The 19,483-nt window shown below is 48.1% G+C and overlaps 1 protein-coding gene across 1 annotated transcript; it reads right to left on the reverse strand.

The window, feature by feature from the left end:
• Window positions 1-416: 416 nt before the first annotated feature.
• mtr (5-methyltetrahydrofolate-homocysteine methyltransferase) lies at window positions 417-19,269 on the reverse strand. Its single transcript, XM_048986734.1, has 33 exons — window positions 19,072-19,269; window positions 18,218-18,420; window positions 17,684-17,773; window positions 16,823-16,892; window positions 16,330-16,422; window positions 15,998-16,104; window positions 15,516-15,575; window positions 15,008-15,102; window positions 14,361-14,461; window positions 14,138-14,199; window positions 13,827-13,894; window positions 13,172-13,251; window positions 12,638-12,750; window positions 12,415-12,555; window positions 12,097-12,282; window positions 11,589-11,768; window positions 11,180-11,296; window positions 10,952-11,092; window positions 10,315-10,404; window positions 10,065-10,217; window positions 9,678-9,785; window positions 9,299-9,399; window positions 8,750-8,817; window positions 6,557-6,677; window positions 6,335-6,416; window positions 5,564-5,662; window positions 5,375-5,450; window positions 4,980-5,135; window positions 3,826-4,022; window positions 3,080-3,280; window positions 2,239-2,431; window positions 2,010-2,122; window positions 417-1,648 (listed from the first exon to the last, which is right to left on the reverse strand). The coding sequence occupies exons 1-33, from the start codon at window positions 19,106-19,108 to the stop codon at window positions 1,562-1,564; spliced, it is 3,789 nt and encodes a 1,262-aa protein (XP_048842691.1). The 5' UTR covers window positions 19,109-19,269; the 3' UTR covers window positions 417-1,561.
• Between the last annotated feature and the right edge of the window lie 214 nt (window positions 19,270-19,483).

Raw genomic sequence — 19,483 nt, forward strand, 5'->3', positions numbered from 1 at the left:
GGCTGCGATGGTGGTCTTTTTATTCTCAGGCAAATGTCTGAGTTTGTATTATTAAATGTGTCATCCACAGACAAACATACTGTACTTACACACACACACACACACACACACACACACACACAAACAGGAGAGATATCATAAACAACCATTGTCTTTTTCAATCTGATTACCAGTCCTTGACTTCTTTCAGTTACCTTATCTACAAGGGGCATGGATTTACTGAGCAGAAATTTATAAAGCAGAATATGACTTGTAATTGTCAAAGCTATTATGCAGACCTGTTTTATGGGTATTCATACGAGACCCTAACCCCTAACCCGATAATCATTTTGAACTCCACAGGCACAGATGTATTTTATTCAGGATGTGGTCAAAGTAAGCAAAGCACAGACATAATCAGAGTCACACGGCACAGGCTCATGGAACAAACAGTCGCTCAGGGTGACTTTATTTGGGTTGCCTGTACGCAGTCACATGGCACAGCGGCGCTGCTGCAGACTGGAGACGGCCGCCGAGATTCCCGTAAGGAAAGAGAGGCACGCGGATCCAGCGGAACCAGAGCCGCCGTACGGCTCGGCGGGCAGCCAGCCCATGCATGCCAGGTGACCCGCCCCGTTTGCTTCAGTGTGCCGAAAATACAAATCAATAAGTCTCAGGTCTGTTGTGTAAGCAGCCAGAGTGCCAAGGGGGGGGGGGTGGCGGAGGAACAGCGCCCTGCATTTCAACCCGTCGCTGTGGCTACACAGTTACGGAGGCACCTGGCCACGTTGCTGAATCAGGGAATCGGGCCGTTTCTCAAAACGGAAGGAAACTCGCTCCTCGTTAGAACATTCCGGACTAACAGGGAGGTCACCCTTGGTGAATGTGACACAGCGACCACAGGACAATTAGCCCCCCCTTCTAAGACACCCTTTCCCTTCCCATTTAGATGGCAGTACAGCCAATTAAACCAGAAGTGATTTCCTGATACTTAAGTCTTGCACGGCCTCTCCTTTCTGGTCGTTCACCTCTGTTTAATTTAATAAACTCTCAGCTGTTACATCTTTATTCTCAGGCGACACCTGCTTAATGTTCGCTCTCATTATTTACTTTGTGCTGATATTCCCTTTGATTGATTAATTGGTGCCGTTATACAGCTGCTGCCGATGTAATAAATTTTAATAAGTGGTTTTGAGACATTTTAAAAGCTGGAACTGAATGTTACACATTTTAAAACGTCACCATTGGCAACAGTATTTGCAAAGTATACAGTGTAACAACGCGCAAACCAGAATCAGGAAACGTACATTTAGTCAAACTGCAGTCATGGGTTTTTGTTTAAAACTATTCCCAGACATTGTAGTAGAAATATGTCATTTCTGCATTAAAAAGCATGATAAATCTAAATTAAAAAAATGCAGCTAATTATAAAAAGTTAAATAAAATCAGAATTACTCTATAAGATAGACATAAGCACAGAAAGGTGCTTAAAAAGCTGAAAATCGAAACGCTTTAGTGTTTGACATGTAAACAACATCAGAGCAGCAATTGAGGATGAACGGAGGGGGTGTGTCCGAGCACGTCAGTCAATGCTGTACCCCAGGATTGGTCCAAGCCACCTTTCCACTTCACCAATGGGCATCTCTTTTCTAGAAGCATAATCCTCGACCTGGGAGGAAGCGACACAGACAGACGACATCAACAATCACTGACTATCGCGCTCCAATTACGGCCTGCTTATATAAAGGTGTATAAATGCAGTCCATTTAGAATTCAGTACCCAAGGTAGAGACACCCCTCTGCCCCCTTCACCGGGCACGCTGAAACTTGTGAACGTACTTCCAGGTGATATCTAATGATGATTAACACTACTGACGCACCTGAACGTCCGACCCCGAGAGATAAGCAGTGATGTCACACTTGGCTGGCTTGCGCCGTACCATCTGCCGCCCGCATCAGCAGACCCGCGCGGCCTCCCTGGCAAGCCGACTCGCCCCTCACACCATCACAGAGAGTGCGGGGGTCCCTACCTGCTCCTTGGTGATCTTGCCAACGGCGAAATAGGTCGATTTGGGGTTGGAGAAGTAGAGGCCAGAGACGGCAGCGGCAGGCATCATGGCGAGCGACTCCGTTAAGCCGATACCTTAAAGACAGGCATGGGCACAGTGGGTATGGCGCGGGAAAACGGGAGACACGGCCGGAGGGCGCGTGCCCGCCAAATGACGCAGCAAGAGGGGCGGCTGACACCGATCAATTCACCAGTCTTTTCCTCTATGGAGGCCAGGCTCCACATGGTGACCTTCTCTGTGTGGTCCGGCTGGCTGGGGTAGCCCGGTGCCGGCCGGATCCCCTGGTACCGAACCCGGTGCAGGTCAGCTGCCTCCAGGTCCTCCTCTGCCGTGTAGCCCCAGAATTCCCTGCGCACGCGGGCATGAAGCTCCTCGGCGAATGCCTGGGGGGGGGGAGCAGAGCGAGCACTCTATAAACAGCCAGGCATCCGGGACAAGGTACGGCTGCTCTACACACCATATGCAGCTTTAACAAAACACGGGATCTGGGTGGGCTGAGGGAAGTATGCGAGTCTGGAGACCAAACTTCACATCTGAACAGGCTTGATGGTCTCCTAACCAGCTAAGCCACGAACTGACCTTAAATGAAGTGGTTATGTGCTCTTGATACTATCAAGCAAGGTCATAAATCTTAAGTTTTCCGAGTCTCCGTCTTTGTTATGCCATATATGTACAGCTTCCTAATTTGCTGGACAATCTGGATAAGCCGTGCATGGTGTAAGAGTCGTTAAGCTTTCATTCAGCAGCAGCTGGGGGACAGTTTCTCGCGTGTGGCCAAAGTCACCCCAGCCTGCAACAACAAAGTTGTGCATCATCGTGCAAACAGATAACAATCATCTCAAAGAGATCAGGGGCACAAAACATGTAACTAGAACAGCACAAGTAGCTAGTTTTAATATCCATAGTCTAAAGGATGCAGTAACATTTGAAAAAGTAAAAGCGATATTGACAGATATATGTAAAATGGGAGTATCGTTTAAGATGAGATCAGCCCCTAACAGCGAGGACAGCAGGTGTGACTGCAGCCATACTTCGGCCAGACGGTCTGCCAGGGCTTTGACCATGATGCTGTTGTAGACGTCCCCCTTCTTCTCAAAGTCGCGGCTCAGGTCCTCAGCCCCGAAACAGGCTACGGCGAACAAGCCGATGTAGTCAGGGATGCCGCTCTCCCGGGGCGCCACAAAGTCCGAAAGGCACATGTAGGGATCGGTGCTGGCGGAGTCCTTCTCTGCCTAGAGACGAAAAAATCCCACCATTTTCAGTGCCCATAACAGCCTTCGTCCTCGGCAGAGGACTCATCATAACCGAGCCCACCATTACTGTGTCTTCAGCTGATGACTCATGTTTTGATTACAAGGGGTTAACGCCAACCTCTTCAATGTCTGGTTATCGAGTAGACTGTCTTCTAACAGAGAACTGCGAGCATATTCAAACCAGAGGTTCTCGACTCTGGCAGCCGGCAAAGTGAATGAGGATTTTATGCCTGTTTTATAGCTCAACAGAGAGACCGTTTAATTTTTTTCAATTAGCTGAATGATTAGTTGAATCTGGTGCTTAACTGATTAGCAAGATTGAAAACCCCATACGCAATGCAGACCACAGCAACCTACTGGAGGTGAGAACAAGCTTATAAGCGGGGATGTCCAACCACGGTCCACAGAGGCTTCCATGGGAAGCGCTAAGTGAAGTGAGGTAAGGCTTTTGGGACCAGGGTTAAGCGCCCCCTTGTGAGAGTAAAAGGAACTGCAGAAAAAAAGCCATTGAGAGGGAGGGTCACCTGCTGGCGCAGACCGTGGAACTTGGCGACGGGCTGCATGCTGCGAGGCCTGGTGTCCTGAGCGTACACGTGGATATCGTCACCCACGCTCTGCGCGGGCCAGAATCCAACCAGGCCGCGGGCCTGCAGGCCCTGGCTGTCAATCAGCTCCTTAAGGAGCTTCTGGGCGTCATCGAACACCTTCCTGGCCTCTTCCCCTGTGACGTCAGTTTCATATCAGTGGTTGCATAATGAATCGATTAGCGAACCAGTCAATTTGTGGATATCGACAGAGTTTACTTATCTCCTAGGAACTTAATGAGAACCACGTGACGATGCAAAGGCATTAAGTTAGAGGAGACTAAAGCTGAAAGCACAGTCTCTGCCCAGGACAAAAAAACATACGGCATATAAAACGTGTTGGAAAACCAGTAGATGCCCGGCATCCTGGGAATATCCCTGCTTTGTGTCCCAAGCTGCCTGGGACAGGCTCCAGCAACCTGCCCCCCCCCCGCCCCCCCCCCCACCCCAGGCCGTGACCAGGCTGAGTGCTTAGAAAATGGATGGGTAGCTGAAACGAGAACATTGTTTTCCAAAAATAACAGCCGAAAAGACCTCCGACTCGCGGAGATGGCGGACACAGCTTGTCCAAGTGGAGACGGAACCTGCCCCCCCCCCTCCCCCACCCCCGCCAGCAGCATGGAATGACTCAGAAACTGGGAAACCATATCCACCCCTTGCCCCCCTCTCTTCTCTGAGTGATATCTGCAGTAAGCAAGAACACTCAGATGCACATATCTAGTACAGAAAAAGAAGCCCCCCCCCCCCCCCGCTTGGAGGTGTATGCACCACCAGGCGTATTTAACCAAGTCGCTCCGACCATCAAAACATGCACAGTAGGGAAGCACAACAAAATACCCCAGACCCGGCGCGTCCCTTAACGGAGTTGTGACTTCGGACAAATTGTCCGCATTAAGGTTCGCTTGCGGAGATGTACGTCTCCAAGACACGCAAATTACCTGCCTGTTCAGCTCACGCGGGAACAGAATCTTTATACGAGTGACTGCAAACACTGGTTTATTAGACCAGCTGGAGAATCAGCTTTATCTTCAAGAATGTAAATAATAAAAAAAATAAGGAACCATGTGGATGCACAGGGCAGTGATCACACATACCTACGGTTTTGTCTTTGAAGATTTTGGGGTACCCCCTGTTGGGGTACTTGCCCCGGAGTTGCCACACGTCGAAGAAAGGCTTCCAGTCGATGTAGCCGAGCAGCCTGTGCAGGTCGTAGGCTTCGAACACGTGGGTGCCGATTAAACTCGGACGCACTAGGGGGCAGGGCAAAAAATCACCAAGGAGACATCGGTGTGACCTCAGCGATTGGTCAGACCCCCATAAAATGCCCAGTCATGAAAGGAAGTGACACACCTACGGAAAAATCCGTTTTTACTACACGACGGCGCTGCCACGCTAATCCCCTGCCTCTTGGCATTCTTCGGTCTGATTAAACTAGTGGCAGCGTCCCGCTATCGCAGCACGGCCGCCGTTACAGACCTGCCCCACGCACCTGGTCTTGGTTGTGCCAGCCAATCCACACGCAGGCCCTTGTCGCGGGCCTGGCCCAGGGACAGGAAACGACGGTCCTGTCAACGGTGGAACAGCTCAATTTAACGGAAAAAAAAAAGAGGAAGACAAAAAAAAAGTGAGCCATAAAAATTCCCAGGGCGTTTCTCCGCCCAGTGGACGTCCTCCACACCTTCAACGTGTCGTAGTGCTCCTGTCTGATCTCTTCGTATTCCTCCTCCACCTCCTTGAAAAAGTCCTCCCTCAAGTTTTCATCCAAGAGCTGAGAACACTTCAAGAGAAAACCGGGAAGAGAGCTAAGCGTGGCGGGAAGGGCACGCTAATGACCTCCGAAGACGGGCCGCAATTGGCCGCAGCACACGTGTGACAGCTCGCAGACTCTCCCGTCCCAGTCATGCCCAAATTAAAAACATTTTGTTATTACAATCCTCGACTCTCCTGGCAGATTCTGTTCCACAGAATGGCACGCAACCGATATCTACTCAAAACACCCCCCCCCCCCCGTCCAGAGCAGTTACTATATGTGGAGGTTCTAATACTGAGCACCCCCGGGCATAAAAGGAAATGCAGCATTCCTCAGATTTTACTGGGGAGGCTGGGGGGGAACAAGACCTCAAACCAGAACGGGCAGTCTTATCTATACGACTCGTCAAACAGCATGCAATTTAACCCGAGATACATTCTGATTACCACCTCATTATGGGATGCCATCTGATAATTATCGAGCTCCCAGATCTGTCCCATTGTCTGTGTACAGCAAACAGGCCCCTCCCATCTAATAAAATAAAATAAAAATAAAATAGTGTTGCTCTTTGTTCTCCCTTCACCTTGACAGCAAAGTGTCCAGCAACATTGACTTGTTTACTCTTCTGGAACTTGATGAAAACTTTAGAATTTCTTTTTTCATTCAAAAACAGAAGAGGTTCAGAAAGAGTGAACTTACCACCACCACACTCCTGGAGGCGTCCAGCACGTGGACAACTGGGGCACTGTAGCGGGGGGCAATCTTAACTGCGGTGTGAGTCCTGTCACAAAACGGGGGGGTGTGGGGGGGTGGTGGTAAGGGATTAGCGATCCATTCTGCCAGGGGACAGAACTCAACACGCACCTTTGAAAGCTATGGGTGCACAATATTTGACTGCCTAGAATCCGCGGCCACACCTACTTAGATGTGGTGGCCCCTCCAATCAGCAATGGGGTCTTCATCCCGAGGCGTTCCATCTCCATGGCAACGTAGATCATCTCATCCAATGAGGGCGTGATCAAGCCAGACAGCCCAATGATGTCTTTGATAGAAAAGAACCCCCCTGATTAGTCTCAACGGCAGCAGCGTTCCGGTTTTCTAAGGGGGCGTGGCTTATAGGGAGGAAGCATGTTCTGGACAGAATTTTGAGATCCTCCTGTAAGAAATTACAATTAATACAACCATGTTATGTGCGTGAACTATTTTGGTCCTCAACTTCCAGGTCAGAGGCTGCGGTTTTTCCGTTTACGTGCTCTGTGACTGTGACTCTTCATACTCAGCTGGTTGGTTGAAACAAAACCTTTGTCCAGATTTGTACTTTCTGCACCTGAACTTTCCTGCTCTGTGGGTAACTGATTACTTTTGTGAGTTACTTCCCCAACACTGCCTGCTCCACGGCTTCGCAGAAGCTAAAATGGGGAACACTGATCCACTGCAGATCCTCGGCCTGATGTATGAAGCGACTCTCACACCAGCTGATTAGAACAGCAATTAAAATAAGTTAAAAAAATAAAATAAAAAAAACGCTCACTGGAATGTTCATTAGCCTCCTAAACTCCCTACTGGATTTTAAGGAGGAGCTGGCAAGATGTGCCACTTTGAGTTTTAGCCCTTGAAAGTCTCAAATTCTCCACCTCTACAAACGATCTCCAGATTGCTCCTCTGCCGGCAGCCATGTCTGTGAGGCGTTGAGAGCCCTTGGATTGTGTCAGTATCAGACAACATGCAGGTATACCCACTTGTAAGGCAGGCCAAACACATTTTAACTGCATTTATACCTGATAAATTAAGGCTGAGAGATCTGATGGCTTACTGATGCATCTTATCAGCTTACAGCACTGTGCAAAAGTCTTAGGCAGTCAAAGGAATTTATCTGGGCAGTGAGTGTATATTGGCTCAGAATAAGAAACACACTTTAACATTAGAACGTGCAAATTAACAGTAACACAATAAAACGACAAGAATTTGTTTTGTATTCTCCAAAAAGTTACTTATATCTTGCTGGATGACTCGACGAACACCACTTCAGTTCCCAAACCTCTCCTCAGGGGCTGTATTAGTTAAATTTCACCACCGGCTCCATTAATTAATGAACTTGATTAGTTAAAAAAAAAAGTAAATGAGATATTGATTAGCTAAACAATGCTGAGTCAAAAAATAATCTGAGTATTGGATGGTTACTGCAAATACTGGGGTGACTATAAGAGAGGTTTGGAATGGCTACGCTGACACACTTCGACAGACAAAATGTCGTAGTTTTACATCAACATGAACATCATTTAAGCATCATTTTCTTTGACCGCCTAAGACCTTTGCACTGCACTGTATGTATACACATCAAATCACTGCAGGTACCTTCACGATAATACCCCTATACCAGAAAACCGCCTCCTTCTACAATTCATAAATCTCCAACCGAAATCTGTGTTCATACTGACATGTTAGAGGCAGTGGGTAGGCCACGTTTAAAGGACCAGGTCAAAACCAGACAGTGTACGACAGCAGAAGTGCTCCCCCAGCTGGACAAATGTAGAAATGCAACTGCTCGGCAATTATCACACGTGGTAATTGCCTTAAGAAGCAATTATTGTCATGGGGTAACCATGCATCTTAGAGAACACAAAACAGACCAGAGTAACATGCTGAAGGGAAAACAGAACAGAATTACTGAGGTGAGTAAAGCAGAGACAATAAACTGACATCTACCAACCAAGAGGAAGGTTGTTTACTAGTCGCTTAACTGAGTCTGGAATTTCACCCATGTGAGTACACTTATATTTGCTCGTGGAAAACCAGCAAATACTCACATTTCATCGAAATGAGTTATGAGCAAAACCAGGTGTCTCAGGCTCTGATTTATCTCGTGACAAATTCTTAGTTCAACTATACTCTGTTTAAAAAAAAAAAAAAAAAAACATTATAATTTACCTACCTACTACATATACCTATAGAGATTATCAAAAAACTAATCAAAAAAGCCCCCTTTTCTCAGAATCATTGTCTGTGTAGTTACTGCATTTCGCCTGTGTGGGGCAGTACTGGTGTGTTGCTTAAGACATGAGATCTGCTGCCAGACCTTCACGGGGACAGCAGGCGAGGGGGGCGACGACCTACCTGCTTTTTTGTCGAGGGCCTCTCTCAGGATTTTATCACATGGTGTCATAACCCCGAGATCGATCACTCTGAATGGGGGGAGGTATGGAAATGTAAGGGATGCATCTCTGTGTAACTTTACAGACCCGAAGAGCAAAACATTTCAATTAAACGCAGACTCCCATGCAACATCCATTCTACCAGGAAGTCTATTAGTAGCATGGAAACCCACAAGGCGACTACAGAGTATTACTCTTTCAATTGGAATGATTGATGCTACTATTTATTTTCCAATTATTCCCCCACCAAAAGCAATTCAGGCACACACCACACTCAGAAGACCACCCCCCGCCCGCCACGCTTTCCTTGAAGCATAAAGCAATTTACAGATTCGCCCGCTTAAATGTAACGTCGTCCTCGCTTCATCGTGCCGCTCTCTCCGTCACAAGCCTGTCACGGATGCTTACACTTCAGATGGAGGATTTCCGCGACACGTGGGCCACCATTCAGGCACCCCACCGCGGTAAATGAGGGACCGAACAGGCCCGTGACCGAGGCAGGTGGGCTCACCGGAAATTATTGCATCCCAGGACCACGGAGACGATGTTCTTGCCGATGTCGTGCACGTCGCCCTTGACGGTGGCCAACAAGATGGTGCCCTGATAGGGATCCTGTACGACAGCCATGCGGAGAACACGTGTGAGGCAGCCAGGCATTATAGGACGCGAAACCACGAGGGGTTAAATCCTGGCGTACGGATTATTTAGATTCTCCGGTGGTGCCGGTGAACGCTTCCACCACGTTTGCTTTCAGAGGAGAATAAACAGCTTCTGACGCCTGTGGCTCTAAAACGGCGGAAATATAAACACGCCCTTTGGCGCCCGGCTGCTTCCTGAGCTGGATTGGGAAACACCCCCGTCAGGGCGCCACGGGTGGGATCCCGACTCACGATTTCCTCCGCAGATCCTGTGGCAGCCATCATGGCCTCCCTCTCTTTCTCCATGAAGGGAATGAGGTGGCCCACTGCTTTCTTCATCACGCGGGCAGACTTGATGACCTGCCGCGGGAAACAGCGGGTTAGGGGCCGTGAAAAGGCCCCCCCCCCCCCATCGCATGGCACACATACTACATACACAGCAACGTGTTTACTGAAGGTGCTCAACTCTGCTAAGCTGAAAAATCACTAAAACGATATGTATCACTGTTTCTGGATGCTGTGACCAAATCGGCTTTGTTTTCATGTTTAGTCGTGGACGTTTCACTTAGACCCATTCACACATGTGAATTTAAACACCCATGAGTTTAATTTCCACCCCCCACTCCCACCCCTGCCCACCTGCGGCAGGAACATCTTGCCTGCCCCAAACAGGTCTCCAACCATCTTCATCCCGTTCATCAGGGGTCCCTCGATGACATGCAGGGGTCGTGGGTAGCGATCTGCCTGTGCACGGGCTTCCTCTGTGTCCTCCAGTACGTACTTCTCGATGCCCTGACCCCAGGAACAAAAGAAATAAACTGTAGGAGCCCCTGAACACAGCCATTGGGTCTGGGAAGTCAACCCAGATCGTGATAAGCTGGATCCTGACCTTGATCAGCGCATACTCCAGCCGTTCCTCCACGCTGCCCTCTCTCCACTCGTCTGTCTGGATCACCTTCTTCCCCCCCTTGGCATTGTTCTGCGAAAATGGGATACCCCGTGCCGTTATTTCCTACCGTCATACCTCCTACACGTTTCACCCCCAATATACAATATACGATGGTATTAAAAAGGTCAATCATGTAGGCTACTGTAAACTGTCGGAATCAGAGACAGATCTTAAACAAGATCATCAGCTGGGAAGCAGAACGCTAGGAAAACAAGGAGACAGTTTCTTGTTGAAGAGATAAAAGGATCACGCTTTGTTTTTGTGGCGTTAACTGACACGTACGCGATATTCATTGACTTTTTTTAACGTAAGTGAGGCTCCAATCACTGCTAACACTGCACAGCACGATAAATCACCCCAGTACGGCATCAGTTTCATATGTAGAAGAGCATCGGAATTTTTATACAGTATTAAAAAATAATACTTTTGGGATATATAAATACTGGGGTACACCGTGATAATATCATAGCACTCAAGCCTAGTCGGAACCCCAACAAATCCAGTCCTGATGTGGTCAGAACAGAATAGGCGCTTCTCCAGGTAATTCAATAGCACCAACGCGCCACACGGTAAGTACCTGGGCATAGAGTAGGAGTTTTTCTGTGGCTTCGGGGTCTCTGTTCCAAATGAGGTTCTCACACATCTGCAGCAGCTCCTTGTCAATGTCATCGTAGACCGGGAGGTTGCCCGCATTCACGATGCCCATGTCCATGCCATCCTGGGGCGGGACACAGGATCACAGAGATCTTTTCTGAACACGGCGCAGGAGCAAAGCGGACGTCGCGTTTGCTCTCCAACCACGTACCTTGATGGCATGGTAGAGGAACACGCCATGCATAGCTTCTCTGATGGCCTCCATTCCACGGAAGGAGAAGGAGAGGTTAGACAAGCCCCCGCTGACCCGGGCACCTGGGAGAGTTTCCTGTGGGAAGCAAAAGTACTTCCAGGTGAAAGGTCACACGTTTCTCAGACGCTGCTCCAAAAAGACTTAAACTGGTCCATTATGGGGGGGGAAGCTATTTTCCGTGTTATAACCAAGCTGAACCCTAAACACTAGTCTGTATGCCCATGGCTGAGTTCCACACGCATCCACAAAAACGCCTCATCACGGCTGCTGAGATGATGCCACGTCCAATTCATCTAATCTAGCATAATAACTCGGCTAATTGAATTTCTTGGACACGGACCACACAGTAATAAAAAACCAGCACTACCTTGATGAGTCTGGTGGCCTTGATGAAGTCGATGGCGTAGGTGTTGTGCTCTTCCATGCCAGTGCCGATGGTGAGGACGTTGGGGTCGAAGATGATGTCATTGGGGTTGAAGCCCACTTTGCTGACCAGGAGGTGGTAGGCTCTGGTACACACTAGCACCTTGCGCTCCGTGTCCGTTGCCTGCGAAGGCAAAGGTAGTCGCGATCACCTCCACCGTGAGCCGAGGCAAAACACCATGACAGTGTGTGGATACAAGACCGCGGGTTTTCACCACTCAGAGTGAATTCAGCTGTGCGCAGATCCCACCGTGGGGCACCTGATGTTTCTTTTGCAGCGTACACTCTAGCGACCTATACGTGAGCCAAGGACGGTGATCACCATGGCAACGATACAGCAAGCGTTCCAGCTTCCATTCAGGATCTGCTACCCGTGATCCCGAGGGACCCACTAGTAAGGGCGTGAGCAGCTCTGCATCCCACACGAGAGATCACAGGGTGGCGAGACTAACCTGGCCCTCCTCGTCGAAAGCCATGACGACCACGGCGGCCCCGTGGCGACGCACACTCCTGGCCCTCTGCAGAAACTCCTCCTCGCCCTCCTTCAGACTGATGCTGTTCACGATGCACTTGCCCTGGCAACATTTCAGGCCGGCCTCGATCACGGCGAAGTTGGACGAGTCGATGCACAGGGGAACCTGAGGAGCATCGAGAAGACGCCTCAGTGCGGAGATAAGGATATCTGGCCACACGCGTGGCTTTCCCTCAAAATGAAGCTCCCACTATCCGACCCAAAAGATGAGAGGATGATAGTGGGCGTCCTCGCTTACCCGGGCGATGTCCGGTTCAGATGCGATGAGGTTACAGAACCGCGCCATAGCCACAGGACCGTCCAGCATCCCCTCGTCCATGTTGATGTCCAGAACTTGGGCGCCCATCTCAACCTGAGTCTTGGCTATGCTCAGGGCTTCCTGACGGCGACGGTCAAATGGGCAGACGTGAGATGAGAGCAGGAAATACACCAGCAAAAGCAACACCAGTAAACATGCCCACCTCATATTTTCCCGTCATGATCAGTCTGGCAAACTTCCGGGACCCCGCCACATTGCAGCGCTCCCCAATGTTCACAAAGTTGGTGTAGGGGCCAATACGAAACGGTTCCAGACCTTCATGGAGAGGGACCGCAAAAAAAAAAAAAATACGACGTTTTGAACGTGATACTTCAGAAGTTTTATGGTGTGAAACTGATGTGTCACAATAGAAGAAAATGTCAAATTTAGCTGAGCTTAGTGAAACTTGACACCATATCTCATGGAAGTGAGTAATTCTGCTTAAAAATACTCTATAAAATTCTATAAAAACTATCTATCTAGTTCAGGGTAAAAAGTTTTTACCATGACCAGGAAAAGTGGTTGGAAGACAGGTGGAGAGTCTGAATCTTAACTGACTGATGCTCTGTGGACCATTAAGTAGGAGATACACCAATGCAGTAACTAAGAGGATCTACAGAGTGGGGAAGCCTCAGCCTAGGGCTCGAGGGAGCTGCTATTTCAGGAAAGCAGATTTCAAAAGCGGCTGACGTCCAACCTGACAGGAGCATGTAGTCTCCGAAGATGTTCTCAGGTGGCACACGTGGTTGACAGTGCCGCACTGCATCAGCAATGGCTCTGGGGGGGGTAGGAGGCAGGTTTAAACCCACGGAAATGGATGCATAAGGCCACGGGAAGGAGAGATGAGGCTTTGACTGGCCGCAAGGGCGTGATGTCCGATCGCTTCACAAATGGACAAGGAGCCGTGAAACTCACGTCCATTTTCACGGCTCTACGTGAAGGGATCGTCAACCTGCCCATAAAATGGACAAATACGGCCAACCTGATCCGTCCGCTTTGACAGAAAAAAAAAACTACGCGGGCTGCTGTATTTAAACTGTATTTTTGATTGTTTTTTTCTGTCTACGTCATGGTTAAACGTATATAAAACGTCAGTCATATTCACATTTCTATTCTATTTATTAGTTAAACCATCGAGACTGTAATTTCAACTCAGTGTGTGACCCATTGATCATACAGCTGAAGATGCCGATAAAGATTCTTTGTCGTCAGACCCGCCTTTCGCCTTTTAACGTCTCTTTTCCCACGGTGCCCGCAATGACCCCACCTACCAAACCCACCACACCGCTCTCCGTAACAGTACGCTTAGAGCTCGGCCAATCCATCTGAGCGGAAGCGAGCGCGTTCCTTACCGGATGTGAGCGGGAGTTGTTCCGCAACAACCCCCGACGATGTTCACCAGCCCGTCTTTCGCAAATTCCTGTGCGTAACACAAACGACCTCATGTAAACACACATGAATTCATTCACAAGCTCAGTCAATCAACAGAGATCAGCTAACATTATTATTACTGTAATAAGGGCTTTGAGACGAATTACGTGCCCTTGACGTTACAGACTGGGATTAAATATTTACTGAACAGCACAAAACCGACGAAGAGCCCTGGGATCCTTCACTGATTTCAATGCGCTTCTTAATCATCTGACTTCCTGCTCAATCTCACCTTTATATGAGTGGCCGTTACTTCTGGGGTTTCATCATAGCCTCCAAATGTGTTTGGAAGACCTAATTACAGAAGGAACCACCAATATTACCACATACATTTTGAGATATATTGCACATATAAAGACACGCATCTAGGCACATCGTATGTATAAACACATAAGTACATAAGCAGAGACCTATTTACACACGCAGACAGGCCACCAAAGTGCCCTGAGACTCACCCGCGTTGGGGTAGCAAACGACAAAGGCGGTGGTGCTTTTCCCAATGGCTTCGATGAAGGGCCTCATCTCGGTGGCCCCCAGCGCACAGTTCAGCCCGATGCTGGAGAGAGATCAGGGGCAGGGACAGGGACAGGGACAGAGACAGGGACAGAGACAGGGACAGAACAGAAATATTGCAGTAATAAATACCCTAATGCTATTTCAACATGAATCCACTCTAGCCACCATTAAAGCTGAAGCTTAAATATGATTCTCTTATTTTTCTTCATTGCTGCATTGATGCCATTAACATTTTCTCTGCCTATGAAATTAAACTTTAAACTTCAGGTTTACTACTAGGTACTTATCATTAAGTCCTTGTGTATCGAGGACTAAACTTTCCGACAGATGCTGAAATACGCTTAACCATAGCATCTACCGTACAACTTAGATGGCTCTCCGGCTATTTAACTGCCTACGTTATCTGATTATAAACTAAGTGCTAAATATTTACTAGGAGCGGAGTGAGAGGAAGTGCTTTGTATTAGGTAGGTTAATGACAATGAATAAATTGCCCTAGTAAAACATAAACTCAGCGTAATCGCTGACTGTACGAAAGTCGCTCCCCAACCTGCAGGGTTTGCAGTGCTGGCTGCTCCACACTCACCAGAGCGGGTTGCAGTGGGACACGCTGATGACGAAAGCCTCCCCAGTCTGTCCCGAGAGCGTGCGGCCGCTCTTATCCACGATGGTCCCGGAAACCTGGCAGGCGGGGAACGGGGGTCCCGAGAGGTGGAGGGTTACGGACTCGACATAAATCGACACGTGACATCCATACTGTAAATCGACACGTGGCAAAATAAACACAACAAATGCTATCTGCTTTTGTTAATTGCTCAGACACTATCCACTAATTATTTTTCTTAACTTTTATGTATCTCATTAGTATTCCTTAATATTCGGTTTTCCAGGATTCTATTTGTTTAGGGATTATTTGTTCGTGCTGCGTATGCCGTCTCTGCAACCCTGTCTGTTTGGCAGTATATGCATGTCTGTCTGTGCATTATGCACTTTGCTGTTGTGTGCACCAGAATTTGTCCGTGGGGATGCAGAAAGTTTATCAGACCTGATCTGATCTGATCCGAATATTAACAACAGTTGAAGTCGGGACTTACGATGATAGGTCTGCGTTCGTATTGCTTTTCGAAGAGCTGGTCGATTGCAAACAGGGCTGCCTTTTGAAAAGTAAGAGTGAGGAACGTTAGCTGCTTGCTATGCAACAAAAACAAAACGTAAACGGACACATTTCACTCCCTTAGGGGAGTGTGAGGCTCAGCAGATGTGCCACTGACCGGAAGGTCATTGGTTCAAATCCCAGGGTCGGCAGAGTGATTTCACCACTGGGCCCCTGAGTAAGGCTCTTAAGCCCCCCCATTTCTCCAGAAAATGACTGATCCTGCTTTCAAATGTATGTCGCTTTGGATGAAAGCATTTGATAAAATAATTGGGACTACTAGTGTCCGTGCGGCATCAGTCCTGCTTTTCCCCTGTAATTTCAGTTGACTGGAGGATGAACGGTCTAAGAGAAGGTCACTGACGTCCATTAAAAGAAGTGGGGCTCCGGCCACCGATTCTAACCAGGGTAGAGGAGGGTTACCTTGGCATTAGCAGTGTCAAAGATGGTCTCCACCAGCAGAAGGTCCACGCCTCCGTCCAGCAGGCCGCGGACCTGCTCGGAGTAGGCGTCTGCCAGCTCGTCGAAAGCTGAGAGAGACAAACACGTGACAGGGGCGTGGCCCCAGCTGAAAGTTGATTGGCCCCCCAGAGTGGACCCTCCCCTGTCGATCACTGCTGCAAAGCATATCATTGGCTAATGACAAGGTCTGCACTCCAATATGAATTACAGCCCCTCTTATGCCCCCCCCCCACCTTAAAAGTATCCTAGCATCGACCCAGAACAGGGAGCTGAGGACAGCGAAAGGCACATACTGATGTTCCTAAAATCCGGCCTTTCCACCGAAGGGGACACCGACAGGGTCTTGTTGGTGGGTCCGACTGCCCCGGCCACATACCGCTTGACGCCTATCAAATAAAAAGTCACCATTACAAAGTTACGCTGTACCTAGAGTACCACGGCGACGTCACAGAAAATACCAATGTTTGAAGAGAGGGATCAGTCAGTCACAATGTAACACTGAGGACCATCGGGGAGCCAACAGCCTGACCTCTAATTTTTCTTCAAATGCAGACACTTTTCTCTTAAAACTACACGTTAAAGGTTTTATATTTTTACCAGTCACACCTGGATGGTTGTCATAGCCTCCATCCTCTAACCTCTCCTCAACGTCTCAATTTTACTAAAACCACAAAGCTTTAACTTTGAAAATAACTGCAATGCCACAGTTCACGTTAGTCTGCCCAAATCTGTTTGAACTGGTAATTAGTTACCCCTGGGGCTGGGATGAAGCTGAACCTGACAAACCTGTCTGCGCTGTGACATCATCCGCTGCCTTTCTGGCCACCTGAGCAGATGTTTTGTTCAGTCGGTACGCCTGTGGCACAAATCACATATTAGCAAGTAAAACAGCATGTTCTGTTTGCGGCTTTGCGCCCGTTAGGAGGTGACTCAATGCCCCGCCCACAGCTGCAAAAATAATCACCCAACGGAACTCCGATATCACGTGACCATTGACTTCAAACAAACGTCTGGACAAAACGAAATCGAACACGTCGACCAGAACAATCTGTCACATACTTAAAACGACGTTGCCCCCTTGTTCGTTCTGTGTCACGCCACAACTGTAGGGGGCGCAGAATGTTTTCGATGCAGCAGAGCGCAAATAAAAGTATTGTGACATGTGCGTGAGTCATTTTAATATAGGAGACGACAGCTCTTATAAAATGGACGCCGCTCTCTTTATTAGCAAGCGTTACTGCTTTAAATCTAGCAATGGCACAGACAGGCAGGCCAACAATTTAAACTACACTCACAGTTGCACACTAATGAAATGCACGCATTCCATGCCAAACATTATACGGGTAGAGCATTTGAATTTTCACTATTTAAAGATACGTGAAGTGTGGTAAAAAGCATGCTGGTAACGGCATAATTAGTGTTGCTGACCAACAGCGTGGCACCATACTATATCAACCAATCGTGGACAGTGGGTGGGATCAGAATAATCGAAGAGGTTGGCCTTGGGGGACACTGCACAGGGGGTGTGTCAAAACATTGATTCTGCAATTCCATTTGAAGATATGGCCACCTAATGGTCACCTTAAGAATTACTGAAGATATGCAAATGCTGCAATCCCAGAGCCCCCTGATTTGCGGCTCTCTTACCAGATTCTCCAATCCATAGTCAGCCTGAGCAATGCTTGTGCTGCTGAATGTGTTGGTCTCGATGACATCAGCTCCAGCCAGCAAATACTCCTTCAGACAGACATGCCAGAAAAGACACTTGTTAGTCTTTTAAAAGATAAACACTGTCCTGCACACATGTGCCTACCGTGCTGCAAGAGGGATTGGAAGAAGCACATGTAAATAAGGATTATTTCTGCGGCATAAGAACTGCAGAAAAATTATTAGAGCTGCAACAAAAAAAATGTAGCGTAACTGTAAAAACATTTTTAATAAATGTGTGAATTATAAATGAACCCATTTGCAGAGATGAAAGGATTGCCATGATCTTTTCATGTATTTTAATTGTATTTTATGGAACCCCTTAGGGTGATCATTTTGCTAAGATTTTAACATGAGTATTAAACTAATTGCTATTCTACAGATTATTTTTTTTATTTTAAGTGGACATCAGGCACTGCAGGGCCTGGACTCCAGCATCTGGGCAGTGGAGCTGCGGCATTAACGGTACGGCACCTTGTGGATCTTGTAGATGACGCTGGGCTGAGTGATACTCAGTAGGTCGTTGTTGCCCCTCAGGCTCTTGGGATGATCCTGAAACTCCGCCCCTCTGAAGTCCTGCTCATTCAAGTTCCGCTGCTGCACCATGGTGCCCATCCCACCATCGAGGACCATAACTCTCTTCCGGAGCACCTCCCTGAGCTCATCTTCCAGGCCACCTGTTTCACATTTTTCGTCTTATCTCGCTCCAGCAAACCAACCCGCTGTCGCCATTTGTCAGCATGTCGCGTATCTCCACACATGACGGCACCACTTAAAGCGATCATCATTATTAATCAAAATATCTCACGAAATTGTCGCAACCCATTTCTGGCAAGACAACTATCTAGTCCTGAGCTGTATGTAATTTCAAGATTCAAACAAAGGCAACACGCGTCGTCTCTCACGAGCAATTCTCCTTAACAAGCAAGTTAACTAAACCAGTGCCAATGTTAACTGTCACTACGCCTATATTGAAGATATTTGGTAGACAAATAGTAAAAGAATATGGCAGCAAATCCAAATGTTACTTAGCAGTTAATGATGGCAAAGTTCAGAACTACACAGCAAATATAATGTTACTGCAACACGCGGTTTGCAGCCGACTAACAACCTAAATAATATTTTGCGAGCTAAACAAACACGCAATTATAGTTCGCTAGCATGGCATGCATATAGTTTTTTCTTTTATTTTACAATTTTGGCATGTTATTCCGCTACCTGACTAGGCAATACGTGACAGTCAAGTCCAGTCTCAGGTTGGCTAAGCGACAGCACGCGGAAGAGAGGAAACCCCGGCGCGAACAGCACGCGTTGTGCACAGTTCATACCCGGTCCGGATGAATACTCGTGTATGGTTGGGGCCATCCCGCAAATCCGTGATCCGACTGAAACTTTTCAGGCTGTCGCCTTGGGGCCGCACGGTAAGCGGGTAATCCCACCTTTCTGGTTCGTGGACGCGCAACTTTCTCGGACGGCCTTCAGGGATCGTGCGCGAGCTGCACGCAACCGGCGACCGCAGAGCGCATGCGCCGAGTCGCACATGTGTCGCTCGGAAGGGGTGACTGTGTCGGCACTATGGATTTGACCATTTATCAACGCTAGATAATAATCTGATTGTGTGTACATGCTGGATCATAGTTTTCATCCTTGTTCGCCCAGGTCATACAATGTCTGGGGTTGTTTTGCTAAAAATAAAACCTCTGCACTTGAACAGACGCCACGTTGTCAGTCTTTACGAAG

This window comes from Brienomyrus brachyistius, chromosome 20, assembly GCF_023856365.1.
Source record: "Brienomyrus brachyistius isolate T26 chromosome 20, BBRACH_0.4, whole genome shotgun sequence".
Classification (NCBI taxonomy): domain Eukaryota; kingdom Metazoa; phylum Chordata; class Actinopteri; order Osteoglossiformes; family Mormyridae; genus Brienomyrus; species Brienomyrus brachyistius.